We start from the raw sequence: 22,192 nt of genomic DNA on the forward strand, positions 1-22,192 counted from the left end.
TTCTTCAGCTCATCTTTGTAAGTGTACTAAAAAATTACTTCTTACTCATTTGTAATTTAGTAAACCCATGCTACAGTTTTGTCTCAAAAAAAGAGAAATATTAAATTAGCCTGATGGAACATTATGGATTGAATTTGGTCACCCAAAATATATGTTGGTATTCCAACCTCTACACCTGTGGATCTAATCTAATCTAATATCGTTGCCTTCCATAATGCAATCTAATATAATCAATCAATCAGTTGAGGTCCTACCCGTGTAGGGTAGATCCTAAACCTAATCACTTCTGACCTACATGAAGAGCAGCATGGACACAGGCATGAATATTGTATGTATGACAAGGAACCAAAAAACCAAAAAAACCCAAACCCGTTGCCATAGAGTCAATTCCTACTCATAGTGACCCTATAGGACAGAGTAGAACTGCCCCATAGGGTTTCCAAGGAATGGCTGGTGGATTCGAACTGCTGTTCTTTTGGTTAGCAGCCATACTTTTTAACCACTACACCACCAGAGTTTCCCCAAGGAACCAAAGAACACTCCCCTCCCCGAAAAAAACAAAAAACCTGTTGCCATCTAGTAGATTACGTCTCATAGCAACCCTATAGGACAGAGTATAACTGCCTCATAGAGTTTCCAAGGAGCGGCTGGTGGATTCAAACTGCTGGCCTTTTGGATAGCGGTCGTAGCTCTCAAGCACTGTACCACCAGGTCTCCAAAGAACACCCAGGACTACTTAAAGGAAGGAATTGACACAGCCAAGGCCCAGATTTAGACTTTTAGCCTCCAGAACTGTAAGAAAATTAATTTCTGTTCTTTAAAGCCACCCACTTCTGTTATTTGTATTACAGCAGTACTAGGAAACTAAGAACCAACATTTTAAAATTTCTAATTCCTTTTTTTGTAACTATTACTTTTTTTCTTTCCTAAGCTGTGTTGGAAATCCTGGTGGCATGGTGGTTAAGTGCCACGGCTGTTAAACAAAGGGGTGGCAGTTCAAATCTGCTAAGTGCCCCTTGGAAACTCTATGGGGCAATTCTACTCTGTGCTATAGGTTTGCTATGAGTTGGAATCTACTCGATGGCACTGGGTTTGGCTTTTTTTTTTTTTTTGGAAGCTGTGTTGCTTTTCACCTAAACAGATCTGGTGCAGACAGACATTAAGAATCCACAGATTGATCTACATAGGGTTAAGCTAATGGAATTGGGAATTTATTAAATATACACTTATGTGACTGAAAGAAAGCCTACAGTTAATCAAGTAATTCTGAAAAACCAATAAGAGTTTGAAATAGCAAAACCACATGAGTATTAGCAAATAAAAGCACGTATCAACAAATTGTTTTGGATGCTGCTGCTATGTTCAGATGCAGAGAAATAAATAAACTATAACCCTCTGAGATTATAACAAAACTTAATGAATAACTTTGCATGTTATTAAGAAACACTAAAATTCTGCCTACCAAGCAGCCAGGCTTTTTAGCTGACGGATGGCTAACTAATTTGCTAGTTTTCTACCAAACTGCAGAATAAACCATGAGCTTGAGTGGTAAGGCTGAACTATCATAGAAAGTTCCCTTGTCTTCAATATTTATGGCATTCTTATTTTGTGAGCCATCAGAATGAAAGGTCTGACAAATAGAGTGTACTCATGAGGATAAAGAGTCTCTGGGTGTTGCGAACGATTAATGCACTTGGATGCTAACTGAACATTTGATGCTTTCAGTCCACCCAGAGGTGCCTTGGAGCCCTGGTGGCAGAGTAGCTAAGAGCTATCACTGCTAACCATAGGTCGGCCAATCCACCAGGTGCTTCTTGGAAACCCTATGGGGTAGTTCTACTCTGTCCTATAGAGTTGCTACTAGTCAGAACTGACTCCTCAGCAATGGGTTAGAGGCGCATTGGAAGACAGGCCTGGTGATGTGCTTCCAAAAAATGCACTGAAAACCCTGTGGTGCACAGTTCTACTCTGACACACATGGGGTCGCCATGAGATGGAATCGACTTGACAGCAAGTGGTTTTAATGAGGATAAAGGGACAAAATACTGAAATTGTGACTGTTCCAGTGAATCCAGGATGATTGGTTCCTACCTTTGTAATGGAACCCTTAGGAGAAGAAAGCAGTAGGACTAACATTTTCCTTCCACTTAAAATATTTGTATTGTCGTAATTCTAGATTTTAAAACCATGATAATAATAATCTATATTTAATATTAATAATCATAATTTACTTAACATTTATTCTATGCCAGCCTATTCTAGTCACGGTATATGTATTATGTAATCTCACAGCAACCTGTAAGGTGGTTGAACAGATGAGGACTGAATCACAGAGTACTCAGCATGCTCAAGGAGACGCAGCCAACAGGAGGCAGAGCCAGAATTCAACTCAGCAACCTAACTCAAGAGCCCGAGTATTGGTCATAATGCTCTGCATATTTGTATAATCTGAAGGGCCCGTTGTATAACATTTTTTATTTCTCACCATAACCTTATGCCCTAGATAAAACAAGCATTGTTAGCATTTTAGAGAGAAAAAAATTTAAAGCCAAGTGGATTATTTATCCAAATCATAATGCTAGCAAATAGTAAAGCCTGAACTGAGGGTGGACTTGACAACAGCTAACAACAGCAACAAAGATGTAGGTGAAAAGTACAAGAGCTTCCAGCAGATGTGTTATGTTTGGCTACAGCAACATAACACATCTGTAAGTTTTCGTAGAGATTTGAGTTTTCCACCAACTACCTAGGTCTTTGGACTCCATGGTTTAAAAATCCTTCTGCTTTCTCACACTACTTCTCAAGTAAATAAGTACCACCTATCTGATGATTTAAAAAAACACAGGAAGAGAAGAACACTAAATTGAAAGCTTAAGATAAATTCTGCTTCCTAAGCAAATTTTCATGGCATGATATGCAAATACACAAAGATGTAGAAAATAGAATCAAGAAAACCAACATCTTCATTGGTTATTCATGGATATTTATTGCACCATGTATAAGCTTGTCCTTTAAAAAGTGGCGAAGCAAGTATGTTGTTATTGAGTCACAGAGCAGTGGATTTAGGGTAATAGCCTATAAAGTATTAAAAAAAAAAAAAAAAAAGGACTCAAACCTGTTGCCATCGAGTTGATTCCGACTCATAGTGACCCTATAGGACAGAGTAGAACTGCCCCATAGGGTTTCCAAACAGCAAACTGATAGATTCGAACTGTCCACCTTTTGGTTAGCAGCTGTAACTCTTAACCACTATGCCGCTAGGGTTTGCCTATAAAGTATGGCTAGCGTTTAAATTAGCTCCAACAGTCACATCACTCTCCTTAAGCTGATTCACCGTATCACCTTGCACCACTCTACATATTATTATTTATTATATATACAGTGGTGCAAGGCCAACAATAAGAAAGCCCCAAGCAAGCTGTCTACAGTTAACATTAAACACCAAAAAAAAAAAAGGTCTAAAACACGACTGGACCAGAAGAGGGCAGACACTTCTTGGGTTACCTTTATTTAAGTGATTGTCCATATTCTGTGGAGAAAACTAATTTCGCTCCCCCAAGTATTTCTTTGGGAATAGCAATAGGGATTAAGGGATATGAATATGAAGAGCAGGTAAGCAAGAGTAAGCTATTTAGTTTTAAACTGTAGTTTCATAAATTTTTTTTAGGAAGCTGCTTACTTAAGAGTATATATATATGTGTATATATATATGTACACACACACATATATATATTATCAGTTTGGATTAGTGTAAGGATGTCATGTGATTTATACTGAACTTCAAAAAGCTTTCAGCATTCCACAGAACTCTGAAAATCGCTTCAGAGGGTTTTGAATAAGCTGTTCTTCAGGGTATTTCAAACTAATCAATCTAATAAAATCTTTGCCTGAACAGTCACTTGGTGTGTATTTTTTAAAAAAGAATCCTACTCAGCCCCCAGCTATTAATGTTTATATTATTGGTGAAGCTCTTTAGACTCTTCAAAATGAAGGATTAATAATTAAGTATGGCAAGGTGGTTAAATCACTCGGCTGCTAATGGAAGGTCGGTAGTTCAAACCCACAAGCAGCTCCCTGGGAGAAAGACGTGGCAGTCTGTTTCTGTAAAGATGAAAGCCTTGGAAATCCTATGGGGGAGTTCTACTCTGTCCTATAGGGTCACTATGAGTTGGAATCAACTCAACAGCAATGGGTTTGGGTTTTAGTTTGGGACCAAAGTAAAATGTTATTATTCCCTTTTTTTTTTTTTTGCTTTTCATTCAATGAAAGAACATAGTAATCATTACCATTACACATTTATTAACTTTTCTAATTCTAAGGATTTGTTTTTATTTTTCTAATGATTTATTTATTTGCAATATGACTGTTACAATGATCTCAAAATTGTATAACATGTGCTTTTTGATTGTGTAGAAATATGTACATGATTGAGTACCCTGACTGTCCTCACGTCCTTCGCTTCCAGAGTCACTGTTCCTTTAGGTATTCAGCGACTCCAGTCCAATCCCTCACCTAGAATTTCTGCAGATAGTTCATCTCTTATTATTGGATTTCCTTCCCTTAATGTTTTTGACTCTCTAGGAATGTTTAATTTTGTTGTAAATTCTTCCAGATTGTTATCAGTTAAAATGTTTGTATCAGTTAAATATTTTCAGCTTCAGTTAGCATAAAACCTAACTCGAAGTGGTCTCACATAACAAGGAATATATTGACTCACATAACAGGATGTCTAGAGTTTAGATATGGTTCAGAGTTGGTTGTTTGATGAGAAGGACCCAGGTTCTTTCTCTTACCACTACATCCACTGGATCAGTTTCATCCTGAATGTCCTTGTCATCGTTAGTGAGGAATTAGGGTATTAATGTAGAAAACTCAGGCTTACAATGTAATAAAAGGGAAACGGGCTTAATATTTAGGTGGATTATTTCACAAAGTCAGGGTTATATACTTTGGGGGAAATAGACAACCTGCTTTTTGAAAACTGAATACTATAATCCTCAGTTCATTTTTGTAAAATTTTATCATGGAATTAATTTATGTCAACTAGGTATGATTTTATCTGTAAGTTAGAATAAGTTTCAAATGGTTTTGGTTATGAAATGTACTAGGCTAACACTCTGATTTAATCATGCTAATCAAATTTTCTATGTGAGTAGAGAGGTACTAGCCTGAAAGGGCTTAGCATCTATCAAATTTGAAACATTTGTTTTACAGAAGTAAAGATTTACAAAAATTCACTTTCTCAACTTTCATAATCAATGTTTTTTGACATAGACGTATATGGTTGACCATGACTCAGATTTCCATCTCATGGGCTCTCCAAAGGCCTACCATCAAATACAGGTGGACCAGCTGTCTCCGAGTTAGGAACACACTTCTGACTTACAGACAACGTGTAATGTTGCCCTTTAATGTTATGTGAATTTGTCCTCACTTTGAAACCTTTGAACCAACTCCTACTTGCAACAAATTCTTTATCACAATCACCTTCACTTACTGCTTCTGCAGCTTTTAAATCATTGAAAAGGCTTTGAGCCTTTTCTTGCACTGAAGTAAGGCTAAATAGGAACCTCATGTACCTGTTTCGACTTACCTACAAATTAGACTTAAAGACACAATTGAGAACGGATCTTGTTTGTAACTCAGGGACTGTCTGTATTTTCAATTTAAGTTTTCAGAGAAAATAAAGGTATTGATGAGATTACATAGGATAAATTCCTGGGTGACTTCTCTCATATTCTGCTTCACATTTGACCTCTCTGCCCAAACAAGGTTTTGTTTGGATTTTACTTTATTTGTTTGGGTTTGTTTGGTTTAGCTTCATGTTAGTCTTGATCAAACCAAGAGCTGGAGTGCATGACCAACCAGTTTCTGAGGGATTAGGGAGAGCTCCTCTTTCCAGGAAGTTAAAATAAAAGCTCAGAACAATTTTTTTTATAATAATTTTTATTGAGCTTTAAGTCAACGTTTACAAATCAAGTCAGTCTGTCACATATAAGCCTATATACACCTTACTCCTTACTCCCACTTACTGTCCCCCTAATGAGTCAGCCCTTCCAGTCTCTCCTTTCATGACAATTTTGCCAGTTTCTAACCCTCTCTACCATCCCATCTCCCCTCCAGACAGGAGATGCCAACACAGTCTCAAGTGTCCACCTGATACAAGTGGCTCACTCTTCATCATCATCTCTCTTCTACTCATTGTCCAGTCCCTTCCATGTCTGATGAGTTGTCTTCAGGAATGGTTCCTGTCCTGGGCCAACAGAAGGTTTGGGGACCATGAGCTCCGGGATTCCTCTAGTCTCTGTCAGACCATTAAGTCTGGTCTTTTTATGAGAATCTGGGGTCTGCATCCCACTGATCTCCTGCTCCCTCAGGGGTTCTCTGTTGTGCTCCCTGTCAGGGCAGTCATCGGTTGTGGCCAGGCACCATCTAGTTCTTCTGGTCTCAGGATGATGTAAGTTTCTGGTTCATGTGGCCCTTTCTGTCTCTTGGGCTCATAGTTATCGTGTGACCTTGGTGTTCTTCATTCTCCTTTGATCCAGGTGGGTTGAGACCAATTGATGCATCTTAGATGGCTGCTTGTTAGCATTTAAGACCCCAGATGCCACATTTCAAAGTGGGATGCAGAATGTTTTCATAGTAGAATTATTTTGCCAATTGACTTAGAAATCCCCTTAAGCCATAGTCCCCAACCCCCCGCCCTTGCTCCGCTGACCTTTGAAGCATTCAGTTTATCCCGGAAACTTCTTTGCTTTTGGTCCAGTCCAGTTGAAAGCTCAGAACAATTTTAAACCAGAGACCAGTTGCCATTAAGTCAGCTCTGACTCATGGTGACCCCATGTGTGTCAGAGTAGAACTGTGCTCCATAGGGTTTTAAAGGTTGATCTTTCAGAAGTAGATTGCCAGGCCTTTCTTTTGAATAGCCTCTGGGTAGACTCCAACGTCAAACCTTTTGGTTTGCAGCAGATCTCATTAACTGTTTGTACCACCCAGGGACTACTAGGATAGTCGAAAATTTTTAGATACCTATAGATTCTGACGATGGTCAAGAGGCCTCATTCCATCTCAGTCTTCTCAACTTCCTTGATCTGAAAAATTCAAGGATTAATTCTAATTTTTATTTATTTATTTATGAAGAAAGATCCTAGAGAAGAAACCTCACCTGTAAACCAACTCCAGGAGCTTTGGCCAACCTGAAAACATTCCAAGACCCCAATTTTGGTGGCATCGTAAGGGACCCTGTAAAAGACAAGAGTGAATCGAATTTTGAGGCTATTGGGTAGGTATTTGGTAACTAGATCAAGACTTTGGAACAGAGGAATAATAAATTCTGCCTCACATCAAGGGGAAGTAAAGTTACCCTGATATAAAAATAAGTCAAGGCACTGAAAAATACTTCCTAGATACTTGTTCATAATTTCTGTTTTGACCCAGCTGTAGGTAAAGTTGTTTTACGGTACTTGGGAGAGAGGGTTATCAGGCCATCCTTTCGGGTGAAAAATAACAATATAAATATTAGAATAGCCAACATCTGTTGAGAAAGTAATATGAGTACACAGTTTTCTTTGTGTGTTATCATTCTTAATCTCAATAATTCATGAAGCAGTTATAATGACAATGAAACAGAAGCTTAGAGAGTTTAAATAACATCACTAAGTTAGTGAGCAGTAAAATCAAGACTTATATGCCAACCTCTGTTGTTGAAGCTTGTGTTCTTAACTACTATAGTAATCTATAGTGATCAGGAAGGACCAGTCCCTGGAGAAGGACATCATGCTTGGTAAAGTAGAGGGTCAGTGAAAAAGGGGAAGACCTTCAGTGAGATGGATTGAAACAATGGCTACAACAAAGCATAACAAGGATTATGAGGATGGCGCAGGACCAGGCAATGTTTCTTTCTGTTGTACATAGGGTTGCTATGAGTTGGAACTGGCTCAACAGCACCTGACAACAACATAGTAGTCTTATTACATAATTTTGACCCCGATGGGAAGACAGTTTTTTCCATATTCACTGAAGGAAGGTCAGACTATTTCAAGCACTGTGGTCACAAATGGATGGGAAGATGTATGTAGGGTACTTGGTGTCATGCCAGGCGTGTTGTAAACAGTCAGAAAATATGACTTCTTCTGATGTGGGAAACTAGAATGTAAGGAGTATGAGATTAAGAGCTAGTATCTAAATCTCAGTTTGTGACCTATCGCTAGCTGATTGTGTGACTCTCAGCAAGTTTTAAATTTTTCACATGTAAAATGGGGACAATAATATTCCCTAATTCATAGGGCCATTGTGCTAATCAGATGAGGTACTTAGCACCATTCCTGGTACAAAAAAAGTGCTCAATTGTAGCTATCATTATTGAATTTATTATTATTTTATTATTGTTTAAATATCAGAGCCCCAAAGTCAGTGTTAGCGCGTTTACAGTCACTGACATTAGAAGCTACAAGGTAGACCATCGACTCCAAGGCATGGGTGTGGTTCTCTGATGTAGCTAATCAGTAGCTTACATAGCCACCAATTAATGGAACTGAAAAAGAGTGGCAAGAAACCTAAAAGTCTACAAGAAGTGTGAGCTTCCTGGCACTCTGCCATAGCAAGGAAGAAGACTCGAGGGGTTTGGGGCACTAATTATTGTGCCGGGAGAGAGTCAAAATCCAGATTATTTTCACTGCCATGTCATTTGTTAACCGTTGTCCTTAACTGCCCTCCCCTGAGCTCCTACGCCATTGGGAGGTGAAAGCTCCATACCTCTTTTTTAATTGTATACTTCAGCCTTTCCAGCTTTCTCCTTCCAACTGAGAAAGCAATTACCTAGTAATATCATAAAAAAGGAGAAAATCTTTCTCCAGTTTTCAAAATTGCAGGTAATCCCATTATTCAATTAAAATAATACTTGTTTCTCAGCATAACCTCCCCTCCTAAAGCCAAGCCCCAAATGGGCTGCAGACACACAGAAAAATTAGACAAAACTCATGTGCCCATGGTTTCTCCATTTTTATATCAGATAATGATAACCCAATATAATTTTCTGGCATGCCTAACCATTTGGGTCATAGAATCATTTTCGATGTGTTTCAATTGTTTCAAAGAACATAAAACATCATCACCATAATTGCCTCCATATCTTTATGAACATTGTAATATCTGAAATGCAAATGTAATCTTAGTAAAAGTTGTATTCCCTTGTGAAAAGTTCTCATTTCATTTTAGAATCCTTCATGGGTAGAATTTTTATTATTAGAGATATTTCATATATTTTATTTCATCATTATCTATCCGAAGGAATCATTTGCTTTCCAAGGTTAATTATCTCCGTCTTCCCAAAATCAGGTTTTTTTCTAAAAACAGTTTTTGGTTCATGAAAATATTTTTGTTTGTTTAAAAAGCAAGGCACAACATGCAACATTATAACAAAAATTTAATACATTGTGCATATAGTTCTGGTTACGAGCTAGGGAACACAATTTCTTTGAACATTATAGTTTTTATATTCTATTTTAGTACTATAATTTTTCCTGGCAATAATGTACTTCTGTTGAATTCAAAATTACAGTAAATGTGTTCTGTGCAGATAATTTAACACCTGTAAATTTTCAAGCCCTGCAATCGTAGATTGTATATCTCAGCGGCTTAAGGATCTGAATTATATTGCAAAAATAATGAGCTGAAGACTGATTGCAAATGTATATTTATTAACACAGTCACTATTTTCCACTGCATTGAATAGGCAGATCTCCCAGTATGTTGGATGAGTCTTCCAGCAACATGCTGTTTCTGCAGGCTTAGATCCTTAAAAAAAAATAAACTAAAATCATAGCTAATATTCTTACCCTGGGGATTGGGAAGGGTAAGATTGTCAGGGTACTAGAGAGGCGTACCTTGGATATATGATCCCAAAACTGAGCGGTCCTGGGGAAGTGGACAAACAGTGGAAGCTAAGCCAGGGAGCCCTGACAAAGAGCCACACATTCTGTGCACAATCTCAACCCCTCCCCAGTCATGTAAGAGTAGAAGCTATGTATAAAAAGGTAAAACAATAAGGTAAGCCGACAGACTTGATCTCATAGCCATTCTTTCATTTTCCATGCTTTGAGAAATGATGTTAAAATTATTTGTATTGAATCTTTCATTATAATTGAGCCTTTTATATTGTGAATATAGATTTTACTATTAGCTGGCTACAAAAACAGTATTTTCTGTTTTTAATATATGACCAGAATCACAATATATTAGAACTGGAAAAGAATCTAGAAATTACCTTTTTTTAAAGCGGTGTTTCATTGTTGTTGTTAGGAGCCGTCAAGTCGGCACCTATGCACAACAGAACAAAACACTGCCCAGTCCTGAGCCATCCTTACAATCGTTGTTATGCTTAAGCTCATTGTTGCAGCCACCATATCAATCCACCTCGTTGATGGCCTTCCTCTTTTCCGCTGACCCTGTACTCTGCCAAGCATGATGTCCTTCTCCAGGGACTGATCCCTCCTGACAACAGGCCCAAAGTATGTAAGACACAGTCTTGCCATCCTTGCTTCTAAGGGGCATGCTAGTTGTACTTCTTCTAACACAGATTTGTTCATTCTTTTGGCAGTCCATGGTATTTTCAATATTCTTCGTCACCACCACAATTCAAAGGCGTCAATTCTTCTTCGGTCTTCCTTATTCATTGTCCAGCTTTCACATGCATATGATGCGATTGAAAACACCATGGCTTGGGTCAGGCGTACCTTAGCCTTCAAGGTGACATCTTTGCTCTTCCACACTTTAAAGAGGTCCTTTGCAGCAGATTGACCCAATGCAGTGCGTCTCTTCATTTCTTGACTGCTTCTTCCATGGGTGTTGATTGTGGATCCAAGTAAAATGAAATCCTTGACTTCAGTCTTTTCTCCATTTATCATGATGTTGCTCATTGGTCCAGTTGTGAGGATTTTTGTTTTCTTTATGTTGAGCCATAATCCATACTGAAGGCTGTGGTCTCTGATCTTCATTAGTAAGTGCTTCAAGTCCTCTTCACTTTCAGCAAGCGAGGTTGTGTCACCTGCATAACGCAGGTTGTTAATGAGCCTTTCTCCAATCCTGATGCCCGGTTCTTCTTCATATAGTCCAGCTTCTCGTATTATTTGTTCAGCATACAGACTGAATAGGTACGGTGAAAGAATACAACCCTGACACGCACCTTTCCTGCCTTTAAACCAATCAGTATCCCCTTGTTCTGTCCAAACAACTGCCTCTTGATCTATGTAAAGGTTCCTCATGAGCACAATTAAGTGTTCTGGAATTCCCATTCTTCACAACATTATCCATAATTTGTTATGATCCATACAGTTGAATACCTTTGCATAGTCAATAAAACACAGGTAAACATCCTTCTGGTATTCTCTGCTTTCGGCCAGTGTCCATCTGACATCAGCATTGATATCCCTGTTTCCACGTCCTCTTCTGAAACTGGCCTGAATTTCTGGCAGTTCCCTGTCAATATACTGCTGCAGCCATTTTTTGAATGATCTTCAGCAAAATTTTGCATGCATCTGATATTAATGATATTGTTCTATAATTTCCACATTCAGTTAGATCACCTTTCTTGGGAATAGGTATAAATATGGATCTCTTCCAGTCAGTTGGCCAGGAAGCTGTCTTCCATATTTCTTGGCACAGACGAGTGAGCACCTCCAGCGCTGCATCTGTTTGTTGAAACATCTCAATTGATATTCCATCAATTTCTGGAGCCTTGTTTTTTGCCAATGCCTTCAGAGCAGCTTGGACTTCTTCCTTAGTACCATCGGTTCCTGATCATATGCCACCTCTTGAAATGGTTGAACATCGACTAATTCTTTTTGGTGTAATGACTCTGTGTATTCCTTCCACGTTCTTTTGATGCTTTCTGCGTCGTTTAATATTTTCCCCATAGAATCCTTCAATATTGCAACTGGAGGCTTGAATTTTTTTCTTCAGTTCTTTCAGCTTGAGAAACGCTGAGCATGTTCTTCCCTTTTGATTTTCCATCTCCAGCTCTTTGCACATGTCATTATAATACTTTACTTTGTCTTCTTGAGCTGCCCTTTGAAATATTCTCTTCAGTTCTTTTACTTCATCAATTCTTCCTTTTGCTTTAGCTGCTTAATGTTTGAGAGCAAGTTTCAGAGTCTCCTCTGACATCCATCTTGATCTTTTCTTTCTTTCCTGTCTTTTCAATGACCTCTTTCTTTCTTCATGTATGATGTCCTTGATGTCATTCCACAACTTGTCTGGTCTTCAGTTGCTAGTGTTCACGTGTCAAATCTATTCTTCAGATGGTCTCTAAATTCAGGTGAGATATACTCAAGGCCATATTTTGGCTCTCGTGGACTTGCTCTGATTTTCTTCAGTTTCAGCTTGAACTTGCATATGAGCAATTGATGGTCTGTTCCATAGTCAGCCCCTGGCCTTGTTCTGACTGAAGATACTGAGCTTTTCCATCGTCTCTTTCCACAGATGTAGTCAATTCGATTTCTGTGTGTTCCATCTGGCGAGGTCCATGTGTATAGTCGCCATTTATGTTGGTGAAAGAAGGTATTTGCAATGAAGAAGTTGTTGGTCTTGCAAAATTCTATCATGCGATCTCCGGCATTGTTTCTATCACCAAGGCCGTATCTTCCAACTACTGATCCTTCTTCTTTGTTTCCAAATTTCACATTCCAATCGTTAGTAATTATCAATGCATCTTGATTGCATGTTCGATCAATTTCAGACTGATTGCATGTTTGATCAATTTCAGACTGCAGCAGCTGATAAAAATCTTTTATTTCTTCATCTTTGGCCCTAGTGGTTGGTGCATAAATTTGAATAATAGTCATATTAACTGGTCTTCCTTGTAGGCGTATGGATATTATACTATCACTGACAGTGTTGTACTTCAGGATAGAACTTGAAACATTCTTTTTGACGATGAATGCAACACCATTCCTCTTCAAGTTGTCATTCCCAGCATAGTAGACTATATGATTGTCTGATTCAAAATGGCCAATACCAGTCCATTTCAGCTCACTAATGCCTAGGATATCAATGTTTATGCATTCCATTTCTGTCAGTTTGTCGTACCGTGGGGGTTGCTTTTTGCTGTGATGCTGGAAGCTATGCCACCAGTATTCAGATACCAGCAGGGTCACCCATGGAGGACAGGTTTCAGCTGAGTTTCCAGACTAAGACAGAGTAGGAAGAAGGACCCGGCAGTCTACTTCTGAAAAGCACTAGCCAGTGAAAACCTTATGAATAGCAGCGAAACATTGTCTGATATAGTGCTGGAAGATGAGCCCCCCAGGCTGGAAGACACTCAAAAGATCACTGGGGAAGAGCTGCCTCCTCAAAGTAGAGTTGACCTTAATGACGTGGATGGAGTAACACTTTCGGGACCTTCATTCGCTGTTGTGGCACGACTCAAAATGAGAAGAAACAGCTGCAAACATCCATTAATAATCAGAACCTGGAATGTATGAAGTATGAATCTAGGAAAATCGGAAATCATCAAAAATGAAATGGTGTTTTATTAGAGATGAGGAAATTCGGGGCTGTGGAAGTTAAGTGCCTGACAAAAGGCTGAAAGCCAGCACAGACCTCACCAACCCACCATCCTTCCCTGGTCACTGCTGCAGCCTCTCTCACAGTACTATTCTGAGTCTTCCCAAAAAACAGAGCCGGTGGGGGGGGGTCTTCCAGGAGCTTGTCATCTTACACTTTTTAAATCGACCAAATCTTAGAACAATTGGAACACCTGAGAGGTTAAAAATAAAAGTGAAGACATTTGAGGAACTACTGCTTTCTCTTAGTCTCTTTCCTGATTAATTTCCTTGGTTCCGGCCTGGAAACATCCCATTGAGAAGGGTCAGATATACATAAATGGAAATGCTTTGCTGAATAGAAATTGTTTATCCTGAGATTTGCGTGTGGTCATAGATTGGTTGGCTGACTCAGTTTATGGCGCATTCAGCTCTAGGTCCTTTTCCTCCCCCTGACCATGACTGAGTTTTTTTCAGAGTCAGCTATTCAGTCTTTAGCCAAGGAAAATGTGGTTGGTTTTGAGCCAGACTGCGGTTACGAGCTAGAGTTGGGGGGGAGGGAATCTTTTTTTCTCGGGGAGGGGGTGGATTTGGCTTCCCTGGGTCTGCAGCTTACCATGCATTTCCTTATTCGAGCCTCCCACTTTCTCCCATATATATAATTGTATAAGACATTAAGAATAGGATTAATTCTAACTCACTTTCAACTGAGGCATCAATACAGTAGATATCAGATACCAAAATGAGTGTGAGACAAGTCCTCATGCGCAGAACTTTCCAAGAGAATGTTTGAGAACTGATTCCACATTTCTAAATCTCTTCAACAACTTCAAATGTAAAAGGGGTGAAAACAGTGAGAGGAAGAGACATTCATGAGAAGTTTTTTAAAGAGTTGTTTTTCCATGAATGCCCTAATCTCTGCCGAGACAAAGAGGGCAGAAGGGGAGCTGACTTCTAACCCCAAGTTTAGTTAGATAGGGGACCACTCAGAGATCTTGGTTTGGTGCTGAGCCCAGGTTGAGAAAGTGCAAGAGGTTCATGCAGTAGAATGGTGGGGGCTGCATTGAGATAGTCTGTGCTTGAGTTTATCAGGGCAAAGGATATATAGGGGGTTTCCTGTGGCCAGATGATAGCCGTGCGTGTGTGTGTGTGTGTGTGTGTGTGTGAGAGAGAGAGAGAGAGAATGAGGAAGAGAGGGAGAGAGAGGGAGGGAGGAATAGAGGGATAGCGGAAGGGAAGGAGAAGGAGAGGAGAGCAAAGAAATATGACTGGAGCAGTTGCAATTTCAGGTCCAGCCCAAAAGGAAATTCCAAGAGAAAGGGTTTCTATTTGGTTGAACAACCAGAAAACTAGGAGCTGAGGGCTGAGTGGCAACTAGAGGAATAGACTACATTGCCGCATCAGGAGAGGTACCTCTGCTGAACCCAAAGAATTACCCAATGAGACTAGGAGCTGGCTTGAAACATCCATCAAGTACCAAGTGTCCCTTCCAAGCCTGAAGGGCTAAAACCACAGCCAAATGGGAGAAGCAGAGCAAGAAAGAGAGAAGCCAAAGCTAACAGACTGCCACTTCCTATTGAACAGGTTCTTGCCTCTGTGGGTTGTTGCTGAAGGAAAGGGAGGAGAAATCTTACCACAAATAAATAAATATGGAAGTGTTGACTAGTATATTGGACTGGGCAATTTTAATGTATAAATCGAGGCTGCGTTTTGTGACTTCAAATGATCATAGAACTCTTTGTTACTTAAGAGGAGCAGAAAAGTCATGGAACTGCCAATGTTTTTTATCCAAAAGCAGGTGAAGACAACTACCATTGAACTCATTCTAATACAACAAAAGAAGGTAGTACATTGATTCCAGAGTCATGCTGTTCAACGTACTGTTACACAGTGCTCTATCTTTGTCCTTCCTGGTTTCTAACCTTTGTAGCTACCCTTGGACAGAGCTGGAGTCTTCTTACCTTAGCCACCTGTGTCTCTGGGACCAATCCAGTTCTTAGAAGATACGAAGTAATTTTACCACATTTACTCTGGGACTCAGCATTCTTAATTTTGTTGCAATTTAGGTCCGAATTTTCAGCCCCCTTTTCTGATTCTGTCCCTTGTTTTAGAGATCCACCTTATTTTGTTGGAAATATTAACTATATGATATATACGTGTGTGCGTGTGTGTGTGAATATGTATATATCCAAGTCAGTTGCCACTGAGTCAGTTCTAAGTCATGGTGACCCCATGTGTGTCAGAGTTGAACTGTGCTTTGCAGGGCTTTCAATGGCTGACTTTTTGGAAGTAGATCACTAGGCCTTTCCAGATGGGCTGGAACCTCCAAACTTTTGGTTAGCAGCTGAGAGAGCATTAACCATTTACACCACTTGGGGACGCACACACACACATACACACACACGTATTTTAAGTACCTCTTTCTTCTGATTGCTTTGGTTCATGACTTTTGTGTTGGACACTTTTCTCAAATAATGTGATGATTTATTGGGCTGTCCTTTTTTAAGAGTAAGGTACTAAAAAGCGGATGGTAATCTCATGGGCTGGGGGTGAGTTTAGCATGTGAAGTAGAACGTTGAGGCTGGGATGGGTTTTTATACTAGATGATCACTACACTAGCTCTTAGTATCTTGGGCTACACTTTCCTTAGGGCAGTGGTTCAGCCATGGTTCTCAAACTGTAGCTGCTCAGGCTCAAATAGAAGGCCTATGAAAACACAGATGGCTGATTCCATAGGTCTGGGGTGGGGTCTGGGAGAATGTGCATTTCTTACAAGTTCCCAGGTGATACTGATGCTGTTGGTTGGATACCACACTTAGAAAACCATTGCCTTAGTTTAGTGCAGGGTTTATCAACTTCAGCATTATTGACATCTCGTGCTAGATAATTCTTTGTTGTGGGGACTGTCCTATGCATTTTAGGATTTTTAGCAGCATACCTGGCCTCTACACGCTAGATGCTGGTAGCACTTTCCTCCCCTGCACTCCCCGCCCACGCCCCCAGCTGTGAGCGCCAATAATGTCTTGAGGCATTGCTAAATGTGGTGCGAAACCTCCCTGGATTAAGAACCTTATGGAACCCTTCTGTCTCCTGCCTGAAAAATAAAAACCCAGCTGTAAGCAATCTAGGAGGCAATGTGAAAAGGGGCTTAGGAGTCTCAGCATTCAGTTGGTTGGCTCTATTTTTTCCCTTCTTTTCAATATTGCATTTCACCACCACAACCCCACTCACCATTTTAGCTGTAAATCTCTACAGAGGTAAATCTCCTCTGCAGCGGAGGTGGAGGAGACAATCATCAATAAACTTTCAATTCATCCTCCAATTTGTAGCTTTGCCTGAAGTCCTGATTTCAGAGGTACCTAATGTCCCTGAGTTTTGAGGCTTTCTGAGGTTCAGCAGTGCTGAGCAGCTTTCTCTCATGCAGACTCATAGTTTCGTTTTCTTTGATCTGCTACACCAATTACGTTTATCCATCTGCCTTCTTGATGCCAAAGTTTTGTTGACATCTCTCATCTGTTGTTATCTGCTACCCCATTCTCTTTGTTCTTATTGATTTAGGCCATTTTATATATTATTTTCATGTTTGAGTATTACAAAGGAGCAACAATAAACATGTGTGTTTAATGTACTGCATATTACCAGAATTCCTAAGTTTTGTTTTGTTTTTTAAACTCGGTTTGGGTCAGAGGGATGGTGGGAAGGACATAAAAGTGTGTGAGTTGGGGAAGTGCTTAGTAATGGTATTGGTTAAAGATGAAGAATAGTAATTTTCATATTTTATTGTTTTTCTCTAGAGCCCTGATTATTATACTATGTTATTGCCTGTTCAATAATAACGTTTGTAGCTGCAATAAAAGAACCCATGTAAAGCAGATATCTTTGAGCAAGATAGTATTTATTAATATCCTTAATACATTTCAAATATACACCTATATTGGCTTATGATGGCTTACTTAAAAATATAGAGATTATGGGTGTTAATTTTACCTCCAAAATCAAAGCCATGTATTCACACATTAACACTTGCTCACTACTTGGAAAATAACACTATTATTAATCCAAGTGGCTTAGAAGTGAGTTTAAAAAAAATTCTGAAGAATTTGGAGATTACTTTGTTTGTTTATTGTTGTCATTAATATCCTAGTCAGTGGAATCACTTGCTGCTTCTTGCAAAAATTAAGAAACAATTCGCCCTTAGACAAATGCAGCCTGAAGGAGTTATTTAGGTATTAGTCATACTCGTGAATAACTCCTCTACCTTATTGTCAAGAGAGCCCAACTCATGACTTGAGGAGATCAAGTGGGATTTAGCTGTAAGAAGAAGCCTATTTGGATATTGAATTTAAATCCAATAATTAACACAATGACAGCTAGACATTCTTCACAGATAAATATCTGGCTCTGGGAAAATCACTGGATCTCTCTGGAGTAAATCTCCCTCAGTGGGTGAATTGTAAAATCATCACAACTGAAATGGACTAAGTGTACTCTGCATGAAACTTTGACCTGGTATTTTACTTCTTTTGAGCTTTTTACAGGTACAGCTTTATAGGACAAACAGACCGCTACGTTTACTTCTAGGAATGATCAGTGCTTTTTAGGTAGTAGCCCATCAAAAAATATTGGTTAGCACATATTCATTAAATGTAAACGAATACTGCAATTGCATTATGACTTACTTGAACCCCAATACATGGAAAGACCACAAGACCCCAACTAAAATTATGTCATATGTTGTGCTTTAAAGCTAACAAGCTTTGACGAATAACAGGATATTTGTTCTTGATCTTCACATCAGGGACGGCTGAACTTGTGCTGGCATGTTGTATAACCTGAGAGTGCTAAGGTGAAAAGTCAATAGAAAATGTGGGAGGGCAGAAAAGAAGTCACAGTCATCTTATAGTATGTCAGAAGAGTATGTATATGTGTGCTATGGTTTTAGAGGGTCAATGAAAACTTGGAACAGAAGAGGTATACGTGGGAATAATTTTCATGAAAGCCAGTGAAACACATTGACATAAGCATTGGATTAGACATTTGGAGATCCAGTTGCACGACCTTGGACAAAGATCATTTGACCTCTCTGAAATTAAAAATTTTATCTGTAGAATTAAGCAACTCTCTGTCTTTCCTAACTTTCAGGAGGTTTATGAGGATTTATTGAGGTAGCATATGTAAAAGCACTTTATAAGCTGCATGCATTATATGAATTTAAGTTGTTGCCAAGAGCAGAATCATAGAAAAATAAAACCTTAAAAGGTTGTTTAGTAAATTCACCTGCCTAAGCCATTCAGGAAAGTTACTTACTTGTGTATCCTTTTGATTTATTTTGATGATATTTCAAGTTTCCTCAAACATTTTTTTAAATTCTGTAGATTAAAATTGGGCATAGTACTTTTCAATATGAAAATTATTATAAATTATTATTAGTTATACATCATGTGAATGTTATTTTTCTGACATATACTACTACTAAAACTACTCATTGCCATCAAGTTGATTCCAACTCATGGCAACACTATAGAACAGAGTAGAGCTGCCCCATATGGTTTCCAAGGAGAGGCTGGTATATTCGAACTGCCGACCTTTTAATTAGTAGCCATAACTGTTAACCACCGCACATATATATTACTTAATTCCACAAATATGAGCTTCCCAAAGTAGGATGTTAGGGGTATATTAGTTTTCAATTGCTGTTGTTCATGAAGATCAAAGGCTACAGCCTTCAGTATGGGTTACACCTCAACATAAAGAAAACTCAAAAAAATCCCCACAACTGGACCAATGAGCAACATCACGATAAATGGAGAAAAGATTGAAGTTGTCAAGGGTTTCTTTTTACTTGGATCCACAATCAACACCCATGGAAGCAGGAGTTAAGAAATCAAATGACACATTGCATTGGGCAAATTGGCTGCAAATGATTTCTTTAAAATGTTAGAAATCAAAGAAATCACTTTAAGGACTAAGGTACACCTGACCAATCCATGGTGTTTTCAGTCACCTCATATGCATGCAAAAGCTGGACAATGAAAAAGGAAGCCCAAAGAAGAACTGATGCCTTTGAATCATGGTGTTGGCAAAGAATTTTGAGTATACCATGGACTGCCAAAAGAACGAACAAATCTGCCTTGGAAGAAGTACAGCAAGAATTCTCCTTAGAAGCGAGGATGGCAAAACTTCGTCTCACATAGTTTGGACATGTTATCAGGAGGGACCAGTCCCTGGAGAAGGACATCATGCTTGGTAAAGCAGAGAGTCAGCGAAAAAGAGGAAGACCCTCAATTAGGTGCACTGACACAATGGCTGCAATAATGAGCTCAAGCATAACAAGAATTGTGAGGATGGCGAAGGACCGGGCAGTGTTTCTTTCTCTTGTATGTAGGGTCACTATGAGTTGGAACTGTCTTGGCGGCACATAACAACAATGACGTTGCTGTTGTATAAAATTACCACAAACTTAATGACTTAAAAGAATGCACGGTTATATTTGCTACATTAAAGTATGTACTATAAGAACTTTGGAGGCCAGAAGTCTAAAATCAAGGTGTCAGCAAGGCTGTGTTTCTTCTGGAGGCTTCAGGGGAGAGTCTATCTCCTTGCCTTTTTAAACTTCTAATGGCCACCTGTATTCCTTCTTTTCATCCCCCCCAACCTTTTGCTTCCATCGTCACATCTCTTTCTACTGACTTTCATCCTCCTGTCTCCCTTTTATTAGCACCCTTGTGATTACATTGGGCTCACCCAGATAATCTAGTATAATTTCCTCAACTCAAAATCCTTAATTTAGTCACATTTACAAAGTCCTTTTTACCATGTAAGGTAACATATTCAGGTTCTGGGGATTAGGACATGACATCTTTGAGAGGGGTTAGAAATTTTTCCTCCTCCCATAAAGAGGTTTTAACCTCTAGGTTCCTCTGCTGGCTTTGGAGCATTTGTGACCTCGCTGAAAGTACATAGAAAGTTTGTGTAAATGTGCAAAGGAGCTTTTTTTTCTGGGAAGAACATTCCTATTTCCATCACATTCATAAAGAGATTGAAAACTACCGGCTATTAGGAGAAGAGGAAAGGAGGAGAAGAAAATGTGAAAAAGAAGGAAAGAGAAAGAAAGGGAAAAGAATAGTTTGAGCACATAGCTGGGCCCAGTGTGCTATGGATTGCTCATGCCCGCCCAGAAGGACTGAGGAGATGCCTTTTTTGGGGGGTAAATACTATATAATAAAAAAAATAATAACTAACATTCATTGAGTACTTAATACATGCCGGGCACTGTGATAACAGCTTTCCTACCTGACTTTTTTTTTTTTTTTAAAGTATAATATCCATTTTATTTTCTTTCAGGTTTGTTTTTCTTCAGCCTTTAAGGACTCAAATCCTTACATGGGCTTTGGTGGAGGATGCGGGGCAGCACCTGCAGGTCTAAATCGGAGTCGGGGCGGGGGGGTTCTGTCCTTCCGGGCTTCACGAGAACGGTTCCTGACCACCTTGCTATGAATGGCACAACTCACACAACAACGTAGTTTCATGCACAGCTTGGGAAGCACGTATGCGTGGAAGACACTCGCTTCGGAAATGCCTCTGACAGCAGCGGCCTCTACTATGTTTCGAATTACGAACTTCTTAATGGCCTTGTCTTTGGGCACGCAGCGGGCGCAGTTCGTGCAACGAATAGGCTGCACGTGGCCGCGGCCCTTTTTGGCACGACCGTTGTTCCTCCTTTTCTTAGTCATCTTTGAAGCGAGGACCCGAGAGCCGTGACTATCATTAAGCTTCACAACAACCTCATAAGGTAGGAAAATATCCACTGTCCGTTTTATAAATGCTTGGGGCCAGGTGTATGCTCTATTAAGGTATGTACACTGGGGCTAGATTTTGGAATTCAGAATTTTTCAGTGTTTTGAAGAAAATTTAGTGTTCTTACCATATATCATGTTGGTATAAACACTGGATTAGACGTTTGGAGATCCAGTTACGGGCTCTGAGAAAGCACCCCCATAAACTTAATGGAATATATAAGTTTTAAAGACCCTCATATTGGTTCACTCCAGAGGTCAGGTTTTCATGCCAAATAAGTTATGAAAAAAAAAAAAAAAAAAGCCTTTGATTTTCATAGCTTTTAGGATTCTGGAATTGCAGATAAGGGACTGAAGACCTGAATTATTAGCATTCCCATTTTATAAATTAGAAAATGACTTTAGGAAGTTAGGTAATGGCCCTGGTTTGCATAGCCAGCAGGTGGCAGAGCGGACCGCACACCCACCCCTTCTGACTTGTGATCTACGGTATTTTCAGAATTCAGTGCAGGGAGACTCATGAGAAATCCTAAGCAACATGATTTTTACTTCCTTCACAGCCACCAGCAGCTTATCTGCCTTACTGTTCTTGCTGTTGCTATGGGTTGTCATTTCCCCTAGCAACCATGAGCAACTAGATAATAAGGGAGGGGGAGAAGGAAGATAGTGGCACAGCCCAGCACTTTTCTAGAATCCTGAAATATTGATGGGAAGGCTGACTCTGGGATTAGATGAGTTGGTGACCGATCCATGAGCAACTTGCCAAGAGGAATCAGAAAGAGCTCATGGAACATTTATAAAGTGTATGTTCAAGACCTGGTATGTGTTAGGTACTGGTGATGCAATGAAGTATATGAC

General features: G+C 39.4%; 1 protein-coding gene across 1 annotated transcript; it reads right to left on the bottom strand.

The window, feature by feature from the left end:
• Window positions 1-20,836: 20,836 nt before the first annotated feature.
• On the bottom strand, window positions 20,837-21,287 carry LOC100663096 (small ribosomal subunit protein eS26-like). Its single transcript, XM_003404172.4, has one exon. The coding sequence runs from the start codon at window positions 21,269-21,271 to the stop codon at window positions 20,918-20,920; it is 354 nt and encodes a 117-aa protein (XP_003404220.1). The 5' UTR covers window positions 21,272-21,287; the 3' UTR covers window positions 20,837-20,917.
• Window positions 21,288-22,192: the final 905 nt, after the last annotated feature.

This window comes from Loxodonta africana, chromosome 1, assembly GCF_030014295.1.
Source record: "Loxodonta africana isolate mLoxAfr1 chromosome 1, mLoxAfr1.hap2, whole genome shotgun sequence".
NCBI lineage: Eukaryota > Metazoa > Chordata > Mammalia > Proboscidea > Elephantidae > Loxodonta > Loxodonta africana.

Coding starts and splice junctions, on each gene's coding strand:
- LOC100663096 (XM_003404172.4), bottom strand. CDS start 21,271: ATGACTAAGAAAAGGAGGAACAACGGTCGTGCCAAAAAGGGCCGCGGC.